Raw genomic sequence first — 16,758 nt, forward strand, 5'->3', positions numbered from 1 at the left:
CGTCGAGAACTAATTACTATGGTAGGATCAGGATTGAAGTAACAAGAACTCCTTCCATCCGCCATATTGGCGGGCCGCCAAGGTCACTCGAATTCGACCTTCTCGATATTTTCCGAAGTAAAAAGAATTGGAAATTTTTAACATCCATTTCGCTGTTAGGACTCTACAACAAGACTGCAAGGCAAATTTCAGCAAAATCGGCGAGGAACGGTGGCCGCGACCTTTTTATATAGCTCGAAAATAACTGAGTATGATTCTTAAGTTTCGAAGGGGGGCGCTTATTTTAAATTTCGGCCGATAGGAGGGGCGCTTATTCGAGGGGCGGGGGGCGCCAATTCGAGGATTTACGGTACCGAAACGTTCAGTCCAATCCAAGATGGCGGATCAAATAACGTCATTTGACGTAATATGAAGCCATATCCAACAGCTGTGCTTTAAGGTCATTCCTCACATTTGCATCGCGCATCCTTACTACGCATAATTTATGGCGTCACTAGCGCGCGCTCGTGCACGCGTACATTGAAAACATGACGAATTTGCCTTGATATTGAGCTCTGTCAGTTGAAAAATGGCTCTAGCTCGCCAACGAGCACGGGCACCCCAATTTTTTCTCCAGTCATTGTAATCAACTAATCATAAGCTTTGCGTGAGAAGAGACTGATCTAATTTCTATTGCTGAAAACTGAATAAATAAGAAAAATAGCAGATATACTGTGGTCTTTTCCATTTTGCAGTCGGTAACCACGTCAAGAAATTTGGTTCAAATTTTTAATCAAGGATTTAGCTTTCTGTCTGAATCAAACTTAAAACGTTTATTTGTGTCCAACACATTGTATTGACTGTAGTTTAATGCGTGTTCTTATGAGCCCGGGCTCACAAAGATGTTACAATTACTGGGAATACGTTCTTATAAAAAGCATTAAATAATGCCAAAATGAGGCATTTTCAATGCCTCACTGCTCCTTAATGAGCATGGGCACCCCCCTTTTTTATTTCAAAATTGAAGTTATCATATGACAAATATTCAGTGGACAAAGTTTGAACAAGAATCTATTGTCACTTTTATTTCAGAGGAATCACCTTAATAGAACGTGTGTGCTTTAACAGCTGTGCCTTAACAGAACGAAAACCCAAGGAAGGGGTGCTACCACCCCTCCAGCTCCCCCGCCCCCCTTTTGCCCTTGTAACTTGCTTGTACGTAGGAGAGCTAAGTTGAAAGCACGTCCATAAATTTCAGTTGGCAACAAATAACTCATGCAAACAATTGACCACGATCAATCAAAGCACCCACTAGATCAATGGCTTAATGTTGTCACCGGCAGTCAGTCAGCTCTGTCCTTGGCTTTCCCAGGAGGGAGTAAAAATACTCCTAGTCGTTTCATGCTACCGAAACCGGGATGAGCTCCAGCCTGATTGGCCACTTGGCTCGCATGCAGACTTTACTTTTTTGAAGGGCTGCCAGAGCTCCGCTATAATAGGCTTTATTGTTACGGTCATCCAACATGGCCGCCAGGGTCTTTGAATCTCTCGGGAATGGTTGCAAACAGCCTGTAAAGCAAAACTGTTTTTAATTTTAAAAAATCTATCAATTTTCCCTCTCACACACTCCATCGAAACTGACAATTTTTCAGGATGTTACTTAAAAAGATTTGTACAGGTTAATAATATAATCTCAAACATTGAATTTTCCTGTTTAAAGACAAACAATTCCCCAAGTGGAAATTTTACAAATCACGCCCTTTATTCAAAAGACAAAGCAATAAAATAATAGTAAAATAATAAACTTCAAATTACCACGCATAATTTGCAATTTAAAAATTTCAAATTACGTATGCGGTGCAACATTTGTTGTTTGTGTTCCTCTGGCGGACATTTGCCCTCCACGTTCAAATTTTCAGCAAGCTAAAATCTGCCTTGCATCGCCCTTTCCCACACCACAAAGCAGTTTAAAGCTTCAGGTTTGATATCTGGATTGGTTACAGGATATATTGAATTCCTGCAACAAGAACTTTTCTCTCTGCCGAGGCATTTGCAGCACGCACGTGCTTCAATGAAACAAAGATGCTACCGTGCATTCCTGAAACCTCCCAAAAGGTACGAACTGTACACGAAAGGTATGAAGTTTAAAGAGTTGACTTGTATTTTATCTTTTTAGGAAAGCGTTGCTCAAAAACTGCCAGACATTATGGTGAACAATTAGTACCCGACTATTGTTAGATACTTAATCATAACAATTACAATTTCCTCAAATGTGATTGGTGCATAAACTGCTGTATTTTACTCTAATTAATCTGCAAAGTTGTAATCGGCCAGTGTAATCGAACAGTTGGCTGTAATCGGACACCTGTAATCGGACAGTTACATGAGCCAATTATTTTAAGTCCTTTCCACTAAATCCACCAATCACAACATTGATTACAATCACTATAGTAACCACTGACTGAGACTGACTTTGTAAAATTGTGGAGGTTTAGTCTCTGGTGACTGTTTTGAAAGAGACTTGACAGCCATTTTGCGAGCTGTTCTCCATATTTTATAATTATGATATTTATAATGACAATAAAAAGCTCTTTGTCAAATGAAACTTTTACTTTTGTGGGAAATTGTAATTGTTATGATTAATTGGTAACAGGACATCGTGTCGTCCAATTCAGTCTGTAATCATACTCGTGATTAACAAATCGGACTCCCGCTTCGCGGTCGTCCGATTTTGTTAATCACTCGTATGATCACAGACCGAATTGGACTCCACTCAGTCCTATTACCGTTATAAATTATTCAATATTTATTATATAACTGAGAAAATTACTTTATTGTGATTGGCTGAGAGTAGGCCAATTTATCTTTAATTTTAAATTTGATTTGCAGTGCAAATTAACGCGCACGCTTTCGTGATTTTCCCAGTTATATGACTAATGAATAATTGTATGAATGTGAGTGCAACTCATAAAGGATCTACACTACGGATGGTGTTTAAAAGTTCTTTCAAACTGCACTCGCCTAAAGGCTCGTGCAGTTTAAGAGAATTTGCTAATATCACTCGTAGTGTAAATTGCACTCGCATTCATACGATTACCTATACTAACTGAATATACGTGAAGTGAGATTGGGTCAATTTACAAAATGCGGGCTATTGAGGAGTTTATTTTACAGTGATTTCCCATGTTTTGGTATAGAGATCACTAAAAAGTTATAATATTAACTAAGATTTAACATTTGGTGATATTTACTCAGAAAGGCATGCGAAACCTGTCGCCTCCCCCAAATCACTTTCCAACCACAAAAAACGCATACAGCTATGTTACAATGGAGCCTGACTGAAAAGGGCAAGTTTTTTTAAAAATGACAACAGGCTTTTCCCTGTTAGGTATTTTTTAACCTGGTTCTCATTGATAACAGAGATTGTGTGGTCTATTTTGTTTTTCAAGCATTCTGGCGACAAACTCAAAATAGTGCTTCATGTTGTCGAGCTACTTATTTCGTAAAGAAGCAAGAAGCTTATAAGAAAGCTTAAAACTGCGCCGTGAAATTTAAAGTGCTTGATCTTGAATACGCATGTAGAAATCGGTTCTGTGAAGCAGCAGTAGCAAATAGCGGCAACACAATTATCGAACTTTTAAGTTTTCCCATAAATTTACTGCAATTTTTGCTGTGTTTGCCCCAAGCGTCTACTACCGATACATTCGTAATGCATACGGTGGAACATCGTTAACACGGTCACCAACGGGCCATGAAAATTTGGCCGTATATAATAACGGGGTAGGAAATATGATTGGTCTAGATTGACTATGTCTTAAAAGACACCTCAAAATTGCACTTCCAAACAACTGTTCTTTAATTAGCATCCGGATTAAAGATATAATTTAAAAATAATGAAACTCCGATCCGTATATACAGTATTAACAAAGGAAAGATGAGCATAGCTAGTTTGAGTGGCCATATAAACGGGGTAAGATTATAAAGGATTATAGAGGTTTGGATTTCATAATGTGGCTGTTGGCCGTATTAATTGGTTGGCCGCATTAAAGGGGTTTTCTTATACGAACATGTATTGGCGTTTGCTGGGACCAAAAATGTGGCAGTAATAGCGAGGTGACCATAACGCAGGGTTTTACTGTAATGATAACAAACAAAAAATTTGTATTAAGAGTAAATTAATAACAATTTCAGGCTACTAAATATGACTTCTTCTGTTCTCCATCGCTCAGAAAACAAAAATGTTTGCATATACATGAGCCAAAAATTATCATTCAAATTACCTAGAAACACAACGTAACAGCAGATATTGATTTCGACATTATATGTTTATAGGAGAAAAGTCTTAGTTCTAAATTCCAGACAAACTTTTACATTTTTATATTTTATTAGCATACAACTTCTTTTCTTTAGGCCACCTTTGCAGGAGCCAAATTATCACAGCTAGTCAATAATATTTCGTTCTTCTGAGCCCGGAAAGACCTGCAACTACCTCAATAAAGAACACGTCAGCCTGCTTCCACTAACATGGCAGTCTTCTATATTTCACTAGCTTTGTGACAGTTGTTTCCATTTCTTGGCGGCATCAAAAGGTCAACGAGGGTGAAGGCCATCTGAAGTTTGTGATTAATAGTTACCAGCGTAAAGATACACTTTTTTCCAGTATATGAGTGTATTTTTATTTTAGCAAGCTTTTACTGATGATTTCATTCAAGATTAAAATGTGTTGACAGTCCAGAAAAATATCCAAACCCCTCCCATGGAGGGTTTTTGGGTTTTCTCCTCTCCATCTAACCCCCTCTAAATTCCAGTTTAGCCTCATACTTTCCTTTAAAAAATTTTGGCTTTCAAGACCCCCTTCCCCTGGGAATTTCCAGTAACTCTTACGTAGAACATTCGGCTATTTAAATGCATGTGTGGCAAAAACGTTACGTGTCGGCTGTTTTAAATATGAAATATATAGAATATGGATGTGCATAATGTTATGGACATTTCCCTTCAGACAACAGTAAGTTTTTGTTGCGGCACCCTAATGAGAGACTGAACCACTTTGTGGACAAACGAATATTGAACGATAACAGTATTTGCAGTTATAGCCTTTTAGTATTGTTTGCAAAAACTCTCATACATCATAAAGCTGGAAAATCGCAAAGACAACAAAGTGTGTAAAGCTTCTATGTTATATTTGACAGTAACACTAAAATTTCTATCGGCTTTTCAAAATACAATGTATGTAGCGCTTTCAGCAACTTACATGCAGGTGTTTTGGAAATTGATTTTGGAAATTAATTTTCAGACAATTGCAGTTTTTTTGGCGGAATGCACTCCAAAACACTTTGAGAATGAACCACTTTCTGGCCAAAAGAATGCTGAACAATAACAAAAAATTGCAGGGAAAGTACTGTATTATTTTTGCAAACGTAACACTCATACTCTATCATCTGAATGTGAACTGGCTATTTAAAATGAAACGAACATTTGGCAGCTAACATGCAGGTGTGCCTAAGCTACCATTGACGTAAATGTTATCTTAAAATGACAGGAAGTCTTTCTTGTGACACTTTGATATATTTTGAGACTGAATCGCTCGGTGGCTGAAAGAATATTGCACAAATTAACAGGTACACGTTAATTAATTTTGCATGATTTTTTATTTCTATTAAGCAAAAATCTATATTAATTTTTGCTAGTTTTTGTTTACAGGTTTGTACCACACAATTTTACTTCTTGACTAACAGCCTGTACAGGTGATGTTTCCTTAACTCTTGTGGGTCAATTTGTTTTATCTAAGCTTCATTTTATGGAAGCTTTTAAGGTAAAAGTAAATGATGTGTACTTTGTTACTGAAGGAATAGGGTGTTGGTAATTGTTGTCTCGAGCATTTTGATGGGAGTCAATTTTTATGTCAATAAAGTTTTAAGAGTAAAACTGAACGGAGCTTTCATTAATTGTGCAGATGAGCTGTGTATTTTAGATTTCTTTTTTCTTTTTTAGAGGGTAACACCACATATTTGAGGACCTGAAATTTCGTCTTCTAGAAAGGTATGTAAATTACACCTCACTGTTATCCAAGGCACATTTTTTTGCACTCGTAAACTCCTAAAATGTAAATTCCTAAAAAGTTCGTTACAGTAGAAGAATAAAGTGCTACGATGAAAAGCCCAAGTTATATAGTTTTACCATGTTCTGAAATCATAATGATGCTCTATCTCTCTGAAGCGGGAAGTGCGAAATACCGAGTTCGAAACTAGCAACAGTAAATGTCTGAAAAAAGGGCAAATCCGAGAAAAAGGACTTTAAATTCTAAACATGCAATGGGAATTGGAAATAGGCGAGTTTTGTTTCCAGAGTGAGAAGAGAAAATTTGGGAATAGAAAATAGCTGCACCGGGACGACATGGGAGATTATGTACTGAAACTCTCTTAGACTGGTTTTCAAATGTATTTCACAATTTAAAAGCAACTTTACAACACTGTTACAAGCATTGCCATTTTGATTGGTTTTGCTGTTTTGATATTGTGCTGTATTGTTGGTTTGATGTTTGCTGTGGATGATTATTAATTCACAGGAAATGTGGAGATGTATCAGCTATCTGTAGTTTTCCTACTGGTAGTCTCGTATTTTGTTCCATCAGCAGGTAAGTACAGTACATGTAAGACATAATTTAAGTGTAAATTATTCAATGTCTTACCTCTTACTAACAGAGCTTGAGGTGCACGTGTGTACTGTAAGTTACAGACCAAGTTTATTGCCCTTTAATTTATGGCCGAAGCAAGAAGCATGTGAGCTATGAGCGAAAGAAACAAAAACGTGGATCCTTAAGTTATTGCATGTCGGGACGGAGATGACAATGTATATTGCCAGTCTTTTGCCTCAGCCTTGGCTTCGGCCCAGCTGGCCCACTTCTCCTGTCTGCACTTTTTCTCACTGTCCTTCTCCATGTGATCTTTGGCCGTCCCACTGGCCTTTTTCCCTCCGCCTGCCACTCCATTGCCATCCTGCACTCATTGTTCCTCTCCATTCTGAGCACATGCATTTCCAGTACAGTTCCATCTATTCTTCTCCTACAGAACTCACCACTGATCGTATTCATGCCTGTTATTTAAGATATGGTCGTGTTCCTAAAGTGTTGTGCCCAGCGTATTCTTTTTCCTTCCTTTTGATCTTTCTCAAGCATATGAATTAGAATCTATCCAGCCTCCCCTCCTCTGTTGCAAGTTCATATTTTGTACTGAACACACCAACATCTTTCGTGTTCCGTGTTTATTTTCGAGATCTTCATCAGGTTGAAAAAAGGTTGTCATGCTTCGTTTGGATGTTTCTTGATGCCTTCCGTGACTGCACCATCCAATTTTCACGGTTGCGACGGACAAACTCTTCTACATCGCCCACTTCTTCATTTCTCTTCGCGCATTTATTCTCATCACTTTTTACTGCATGCAACTCCAGTTCATCTCTTCCTGCATTGTCTACCAGTCGGTCGGCCTTGTTCTGTATGTGCTCGTAATTTGATAAAACAAGGACTGTGTAGTCAGCAAAATCAAGAGTAGTTGTGAAGTTGCATCTAACGTCATTTTCTGCCCTTCTGTTGTCCTCCCATCACCCAGTCGACAGTGAGCACGAACAGAAACCCTGACAAGACACAACCTTGTTTAACACCGGTGATGATCTTGAGCCATCTTGTCTACGTTCTTCCTCATTGAGTACTGAACGTTTAAAGACATTGCAGATTTTCTTCACCATCCGTACTAGCTTGTCACGGATTCCACAGGCCTTCATAATTCTTCACAGTTCGTCACGGTGTACTGAGTCTAAAGCTTTTTAAATGTCACCGACCACTCCTTGACCTGTTCCACGCTGTTGCGAAGAAGGAACATTTGTTCGACTGTGCTCCACTTGCTCTTTCGTAAACCAGCTTGGTCCTTCAAAAGGGCACCATCCACTCCATTTTGGATCCTCTGAATGATGATACTCCCCATTACTTTGCTGTCTACGGATAGCAGTGTCACATCATGCCAGTTTTAACACTCCTTCAGATTTCCTTTAATTTTTAGGTAACTTGATTATCAGGCCTTTTTCCATTTGTCAGGAACATACTCCTCATTCCATATCCTGTTGAGCAGTCTTGCCAGTTCTTTCACTGCCACGTATCTGTATTTTTGTGCAACTCGGTTGGAATTTTATCAAATCAAGGTGCCTTTCTGCTCTTTGTCTTTTCAGTGTTTGCCTCACCTATGTATCGTTTATCTTTTTAGTGTCCATCTTGCCAATTTCATGTCTCACTTCGTGTCCCTCAGTTAGGCTCGTTGGAGCCTCTCTGATTAATGCCTCTTCGAATTATAAGCCCATCTTTCAAGTTGAGGATCCTTGCCTTTTATTATAGGACCTTTCTTGTTCCTGACTGCTGCAATTTGTCAGTGCTTGACTGAGAAGACGAGATTAGAAAGATGCATGTGTTTATTATATATATCTGCTGTGTGTCAGATGCTTTGGATGAGGCCATTTTAAGTCAGTTTTAAGCAAAATAATTCAATTTAAATATGTTGCTACTACATGGAGTGAAAATTTTAGGGAAACTTAGTAATAAAGTACGAGACATTTTTGCAACAAAAACAGCTTCAAATTCAGGGTTGTAGCTAGATAGACATTTTTAGTGAGGCATTATCAGAAAAAAATATGTTTATTTTAAACGTTAATTCTTGTTAATAATAAACTTAAATTGTCTTTTCATGTGCATGTTGGGAATCAAATCAGATGGTCGAGGTAAGTATCTTAAATATTGCTAGGTGGCCTTTTGCTTTTTATTTTTGTGATTCATTTCTTATGGGGAACAGAATATAGATTCCTTTTAATATTTGATTTTTATCTTTTCTTTAATTGTCGATGATGGGGAACAAATCGGCCCATAACTATATCTTTACTTGCGACTCAATTTCCAGTTGCTTGGTAGTTTTCTTTTACTTCCCTTTTTGTTTTATTTCTTATAAGGAACAAAATATAAAATCCTTTTGAGTTTTCATAGACCTTTTCCTTTCCATGTGGGTGTTTATAAATACATTTTCCCTTAATAAATTAACGGAAGGAACATTATCTTTCAGTTAAGAACTATTTTGGATCTGACCTAATCTGATCTAATTAAATATGAACTCCTGTTAATAATAAAATTTTATCTTTTCCTTTCCATGTGGATGTTGCGGAACAAATCAGATTGTAAGTATCATTGTCTTTCACTCTTCAATTAATCACATCGATATCTTTTGAACCAATCTATTTATTGTAGAGTCACCCGGCCCATGGTCATTTTCTTTAAACATTCTTTCAAAGGAAGAAAATAATCAATTAAAAACTTTTTTGAATCTGGAGTAAGACAATAAAGTATTAAATCCTATAAATTAAATATTAAGTTCTATTAATAAAATCTTAATACCTGTTAATAAGTGATTTTTATCTTTTCCATGTTATTGTCAATGTTGGGAACAAATCAGGTTGTGAGTATGTTCTTATTTGCTACGTAATATCCAGTTGCTTGGTAGTTTTCTGTTTATTGCTTTTTTGATTCATTTTTAATATGGAACTTAATATAAATATCTGTTAATAATTAACTTTCATTGTTTCCTTTCCATGTGTTTGTTGGGGAACAAATCAGGTCGTAAGTATCATTCCTGATGCTACCTCCTTGGTCTTGTATTTCTTGTTATCTAGTAAATTTCTTATCGCTCCATTAATTTTGTTTTTTGACACTTAAAAAATGCAATAAAATATTAATTTCCGTCACCAATAAGCTATTATTTCCTGTTAATAATTAATTTTCATCTTTTACTTTCATATGGATGTTGGGGAACAAATTAGCTGGTAAGTATCATTCATTTTGCTTTCCAATTCATCAGATCAATTTCTTTTGAACAAGAGTACTTAATAAAGAGTTACATGGTAGTCTTGGTTTTTTTTCTGTAATAAATTTCTTAAAAGAACAAAAATATTATCTTTGAAGTAAAAACTATATCAAGTCTAAAAAAACACAGTAAAATAGTAATTTCTGTTAACAATAGATGATTACTTCCTGTTAATAATTGATCTTTATCTTTTCCATTTTATTGTCGATGTTGGGGAACATATCAGATTGTAAGTAGAAATAATTCTGTTTACTTTTCAATTCAGCACATAAACTTCTTAATGTAAAGTTACTTAGTTGTCATGTCTTTTTTTACCCGTCAACTAAATAGTATTTTGAATCTAAAAATAACACAACAAAATACTAATTCCTGTTAGCAATAAAATAAAAATTCCTGTTGATAATTGATTTTCACCTTTTTCTTTCATATGAATGTTGGGGAACAAATTAGTTGGTAAGTATCATTCTATTTGCTTTCCAATTCATCAGATCAATTTCTTTTGAACAAGAGTACTTAATAAAAAGTCACATAGAAGTCTTGGGTTTCTTTTTTCTGTAATACATTTCTTAATGAAAATCAGTATTATTTTTGAAGTAAAAACTATACTAAGTCTAAAAAAGGAACAGTAAATAGTAATTTCTGTTAACAATAGATGCTTACTTCCTGTTAATAATTGATTTCCATCTTTTCCATTTTATTGTCGATGTTGGGGAACAAATCAGTTTGTAAGTATCATTTTTTTTCTTTTCAATTGATCACATCAATTTCTTTTGATCCAATGTACTAAGTGCAAAGTTACCTAGTGATCTTGTGATTGTCTTTCTTCAACCAATTCCTCAAAAGGTAGAAAATATTATCCTTTAATAAGAAACTATTTTGGATTCTAAGTAACACAATAGAATATATTAAATGTGGCTAAATATCATTGAGGCAAAGTTAGTTTGGTTTGTGACCTGTGGGGCAGCCCTGAGGGGATTCCTAGGGCTCTTGCGTTTCATTGCACTACATTTGCAGTTCACTTAGCTGATTGTTGCAGATCATTTCACAGCTCATGCTAGCGATCTTTGAGGATTCTTGCTCCCTCTCCTCCCTCCCTCTTGGTATGCTGGTTTCTCAGTAAATATTCGGTCAGGTAAATTATTCCAACTAACATCTTCCAGTATGACTGTGCCAATTAACAGCCGCTTCCCGGGGTAGTTCCACTTCCAGGGTTGCCATGGATAACAATAACACACTAATAACAATAATACACTTTATTATTGCCTCTACCGCGATGAACAACAGGAACCTTTTCCTCGACAGTTTAAATCCTCTTAAGAATAAAATTTTGATTCCAGTTAACAATTTATTTTCCTCTTTTCCTTTCCATATGTTTGGTGGGGACCAAATCAGGTCGTAAGTATCATTCTTTTTACTTTTTAATTCATCACATCAATTTCCTTCGAACCAATGTAGTTAATGTTAAGTTACTTAGGTGGCTCATTATTTCTTTTGAACAATTTTCCTTGTGAGGAAAATTTAACACTATTTTGAATCTAGAATAACTCAATTTAACTGTTTATTCCTTTTAATGAGTTTTTTTTCTCCATTTTATCGTCGATGTTGGGGAACTAATCAGAGGGTAAGTATCTTTCGTTTTACTTTTCAACTCATCAAATCAATTTCTTTTTTATGAATTGATCTACTTAATGTTAAGTTATATAGTGGTCTTGTGTTCATTTTACCTAAATTTTATCTTTTAATTAAAAAGCTGTTTTAAAATGAAATAACATAATGAAATATTTACAGTGTAAATTCCTGTTACTAATTATTTTCCATTTTATTGTGGATGTTGGGGAACAAATTAGCTGGAATGCATCTTTTTTTTTACTTTCCAATTCATTACGTCAATTTGTTTTCAACCAGTTTACTTCATGTAAAGTTACTCTGTACCAAAATAATTAATTTTCGTTTGCTCCATTTTATTGTCTAAACCAGAGCTACCTAGTAGTTCCATGTTCCTTTTCTTTACTAAATTCTTAAAACGAACCGATTTATTTATCTAAATTTACTTGGTGGTCTTGGTTTTCCTTTTCTATAATTATTTTTTGAAAGGAAGAAAAAGTTATATTTCTAATGAAAACTAAGTTAAATTTCAAGTAATACCATAAAATATTAATAAAGTCACACTATTAATAAAAATATTAATTCCTGTTAATAAGTGATTCTCGTATTTTCTATTTCATTATCGTTGTCGGGAAAAAAATCAGCTGGTAAGTAGAATTCTGTTTTCAATTCATCACACCAATTTATTTAATGTAAAGTTATCTAGTGGTCTTGTTGTTCTGTATCTTTGACAATTGCTCTTACAATGAAGAAATTATTGTGTTTCAATTTAAAACTATTTTGAGCCTGATATAACACAATAAAATATTCATCCCTATTACCAGTTAACTATTAATTTCTGTTAATAACTGATTTTCATCTTTTCCATGTTATGATCAATGTTGGGAAACAAATCAGTTCGTAAGTATCATTCCTTTTACTTTTTACTTTTCAATTCATCGCATCAATTTCTTTTGAACCAATCTCCCTAATGGAGAGTTACCACAGTGTAGTGATCTTGTTTCTTTTTCTTTCCTAAACTTCTAAAAAAAGGAGAAAATGTTATCTTTGAACCAAAAACTACTCTAAATCTGAAATGAATCAAAATAGTATTGATTCATGTTAACAATAACCTATGAACTCCCTTAAATAACTGATTTTCATTTTTTTTTCCCATTTTATTGCCGATGTTGGGGAACAAATTAGAACGTATGTATCATTATTTTTTTACTTTTTAATTCATTATATCAGTAACTGATGCAATGAATCTACCTAATGTAAACATACCTAGTGGTCTGGTCTTTTTTCTTTACTAAATTTCTTTGACACAAGAAAATAATTTTATCTTTCAATTAAAAAAAGGATGTTTAATCTAAAATGTGCAATAAAACTGATTACTGTCAACAATTAAGTATTAATTCCGTTAATAAGTGAGTTTCATCTTTTTTTTTTGCATGTCAAATCAGCTAATAGGTGTCGTTTTACTTTTATTCACTTCATCACATCGCTCTCTTTTGGACCAATCTATTTCGTGTGAAATTTCCAAGACAGTGCTCTGCTTTTCCTTTTTCTTGAATTAGTTTCTTAAAAAAGGAAAAAGATATTATCTTTCAATTAAATATTATTATGAGACTGAAATATGACTGTCACGGTAAAATATGAATTCTTGTTAATAATTTGTTTTCATGTTTTTAATTTATTGTCGATGGTGGGAAACAGATTAGCTTGCATTACTTTTTTTTACTTCATCGCATCAATTTCTTTTCAACCAGCTAGTGGTCTGATGTTTTTTCTTAATACATTTCTTAAAACAAAGAAAATATGATCAGTAAGGGTTTTTTAAAACATTTGACAATAAAAATAAACGGTAAAAGTTTGCGACGTTTCGACCGCTTTTCGGTCATTATCAAGTAAGATGGAAGAAGTAAAATTTGCATAGATATATATAGCTACGAAGAGGTAAGAATGTGTGAAAATTATTAATGAAGTAAAAATATGTCAAAAGTATGTAAAAGAATTTACAAAGTAGTGCTTAAAACAATAAAAAAACATGTAAAGCTAATTAATAAAAAAAGATTATTTAAAAACTTTCGCACGAATAGAGTCAGATTGTACATTGAGACTTGGTCTCAGTTCGTGAATAAAAAACATTTCAAAAATAAGACAGTCAAACTTGGTTGTACATTTCTTTAAAATCGAAAAGTTATTAGTAAGATCTTTAGGGACCAAAGAATGTTCCTCGCGAAAATGTTTTCCAATTGATGACGATGGGTTTTTGTGCTCATCGACGCGTTGGTGCAAGTGTCGGCGCGTAAAACCAACATAACCTGCATCGCACAGGTCACATTTAAAATGGTACACAAGGGACTGTTGGTTAACGACTGGCGGCTTGACTTCACGTGATTTCAGGTCTCGCTCAATCTTGTGGCTGATGAAAACAGGTTGGATGGTGGTGTTTGTTTTCGTGCTAAGATCTTTCACTTGCGTGCGAAGAAAATCAGCTGAAGCTTGGTCTTTGAATGGTAGGACAATCCGAACGGGCTCTGGACTGTTGTTGTCAGTCGGTGAAGGAACAGGTTGCTCAGAAACTTTGATGGCAATGAAGCGTGTTATGGTTGAATTAATTAAGTCATCTGGGTATTCAAGACGGGAGAACAACAACTTGAGACGATCGCATTCTTCGGAGAAGTAGGTCCAGTTAGAAGAAGGTCGAAACGCACGATCAAGCATAGTTTTTAGTAGGCCGCGTTTATAACGATCGTCAACATGACTCTTGTAGTGTAACAAGAGACCAGAGTTTGTGGGCTTCACATAAACCTTTGTCTCAACGTGGTTGGATTTGTTGAGCAATTGCGTTCCAAGGAAAGGAAGCATGCGGTCATTTTCTATCTCCATTGTGAACTTAATAGAGGAATGGCAATCGTTCAGAGTCTCCAGAAAGTTGTTGGCTGATGCTTGGTTAGGCATGATGGTCAGTGTGTCGTCGACATACCTTCTGTAGTAGCTGGGCATCTTTCCTTCACGATCCAGGGTTTCCTCAATGCTACACATAAAGACATTGGCGAGCAGGGGTCCAAGCGGGGAGCCCATGGCGACACCGTCGGTCTGTTCATAAAGTTGACCGTTAAACAGGAAAAGTTGATCTTTTGTTGCCCCTTCTAGGAGATGGATTAGGTCCTGTTTGCCGAGATTAAGGTGGTGCGTTTGATTAAACCAGTCATTAGCAAATTCTTTGTCAGCAAGGATGTGCATTGTTTCTTCAAGGGGTACATTGGTGAACAATGAGGAAACATCGTAGGAGACATTGTTCACCAATGTACCCCTTGAAGAAACAATACACATCCTTGCTGACAAAGAATTTGCTAATGACTGGTTTAATCAAACGCACCACCTTAATCTCGACAAACAGGACCTAATCCATCTCCTAGAAGGGGCAACAAAAGATCAACTTTTCCTGTTTAACGGTCAACTTTATGAACAGACCGACGGTGTCGCCATGGGCTCCCCGCTTGGACCCCTGCTCGCCAATGTCTTTATGTGTAGCATTGAGGAAACCCTGGATCGTGAAGGAAAGATGCCCAGCTACTACAGAAGGTATGTCGACGACACATTGACCATCATGCCTAACCAAGCATCAGCCAACAACTTTCTGGAGACTCTGAACGATTGCCATTCCTCTATTAAGTTCACAATGGAGATAGAAAATGACCGCACGCTTCCTTTCCTTGGAACGCAATTGCTCAACAAATCCAGCCACGTTGAGACAAAGGTTTATGTGAAGCCCACAAACTCTGGTCTCTCGTTACACTACAAGAGTCATGTTGACGATCGTTATAAACGCGGCCTACTAAAAACTATGCTTGATCGTGCGTTTCGACCTTCTTCTAACTGGACCTACTTCTCCGAAGAATGCGATCGTCTCAAGTTGTTGTTCTCCCGTCTTGAATACCCAGATGACTTAATTAATTCAACCATAACACGCTTCATTGCCATCAAAGTTTCTGAGCAACCTGTTCCTTCACCGACTGACAACAACAGTCCAGAGCCCGTTCGGATTGTCCTACCATTCAAAGACCAAGCTTCAGTTGATTTTCTTCGCACGCAAGTGAAAGATCTTAGCACGAAAACAAACACCACCATCCAACCTGTTTTCATCAGCCACAAGATTGAGCGAGACCTGAAATCACGTGAAGTCAAGCCGCCAGTCGTTAACCAACAGTCCCTTGTGTACCATTTTAAATGTGACCTGTGCGATGCAGGTTATGTTGGTTTTACGCGCCGGCACTTGCACCAACGCGTCGATGAGCACAAAAACCCATCGTCATCAATTGGAAAACATTTTCGCGAGGAACATTCTTTGGTCCCTAAAGATCTTACTAATAACTTTTCGATTTTAAAGAAATGTACAACCAAGTTTGATTGTCTTATTTTTGAAATGTTTTTTATTCACGAACTGAGACCAAGTCTCAATGTACAATCTGACTCTATTCGTGCGAAAGTTTTTAAATAATCGTTTTTTATTAATTAGCTTTACATGTTTTTTATTGTTTTAAGCACTACTTTGTAAATTCTTTTACATACTTTTTACATACTTTTACTTCATTAATAATTTTCACACATTCTTACCTCTTTGTAGCTATATATATCTATGCAAATTTTACTTCTTCCATCTTGCTTGATAATGACCGAAAAGCGGTCGAAACGTCGCAAACTTTTACCCGTTTATTTTTATTGTCAAAAGAAAATATTATATTTTACTTAAAAACTTTTTTGATTCTGTAATAATACAGTAAAATTTTAATTCTTATCAACAATAAAATATCAATTAACGTAAAGAATTAATTTTCATCTTATTCGTTCCATGTGTTTGCTGGGGAACAAATCAGAATGTAAGTATTATTCGGTTTGTTTTTCAATTCATCACATCAATTTTGTTTTAAGGACATTTGTACGAAAATTTTCCGAAATTGACTTTTTACCACTGTAAGATGATGAGTTAGTTATGTCAGAAATTTAAAAAAAAAATTGGGGAGGCCACCGACCTCGTTTTCGAGAGAACATGCCCAGGAGAACACCTTGAATCTGAGAAACTCGGGCTTTCGTTATCGAATAAGGACACAGTGTCCGTAAGCCCAAAAATATTGCAATTAGAACTTTGAAGTGAAATGTTCTCTGCCAAATATTGTTTAAATGGACCTATTAAGTGAATTTAGTCAACTGGTGAGGTTCCTTAAAGAACAAGATCGCATTTAGCGATCATAGTTTCACGCGCCTTGCAGCCGCAAGATGGCAGGATTCGATGTCC

At 35.9% G+C, this 16,758-nt stretch overlaps 2 protein-coding genes across 2 annotated transcripts; one reads left to right on the plus strand and one right to left on the minus strand.

Moving 5' to 3' along the window:
- Positions 1-13,523: 13,523 nt before the first annotated feature.
- On the minus strand, positions 13,524-14,894 carry LOC145502667 (uncharacterized). Its single transcript, XM_081482012.1, has 2 exons — positions 14,845-14,894; positions 13,524-14,775 (listed from the first exon to the last, which is right to left on the minus strand). Exon 2 carries the CDS (start codon positions 14,703-14,705, stop codon positions 13,530-13,532), a length of 1,176 nt encoding a protein of 391 aa, XP_081338138.1. The 5' UTR covers positions 14,706-14,775; positions 14,845-14,894; the 3' UTR covers positions 13,524-13,529.
- Positions 14,895-14,947: 53 nt separating this feature from the next.
- On the plus strand, positions 14,948-16,036 carry LOC145502668 (uncharacterized). The gene has a single exon (XM_081482013.1). It carries the CDS (start codon positions 14,950-14,952, stop codon positions 15,961-15,963), a length of 1,014 nt encoding a protein of 337 aa, XP_081338139.1. The 5' UTR covers positions 14,948-14,949; the 3' UTR covers positions 15,964-16,036.
- The last annotated feature ends 722 nt before the right edge of the window (positions 16,037-16,758 follow it).

The sequence above is a fragment of the Orbicella franksi genome, chromosome 11, assembly GCF_964199315.1.
Source record: "Orbicella franksi chromosome 11, jaOrbFran1.1, whole genome shotgun sequence".
In the NCBI taxonomy this organism is placed as follows: Eukaryota; Metazoa; Cnidaria; class Anthozoa; order Scleractinia; family Merulinidae; genus Orbicella; species Orbicella franksi.

Excerpts from the sequence above, each read along its gene's own strand:
- LOC145502667 (XM_081482012.1), bottom strand. The coding sequence starts at position 14,705 with ATGCACATCCTTGCTGACAAAGAATTTGCTAATGACTGGTTTAATCAA.
- LOC145502668 (XM_081482013.1), top strand. The coding sequence starts at position 14,950 with ATGGGCTCCCCGCTTGGACCCCTGCTCGCCAATGTCTTTATGTGTAGC.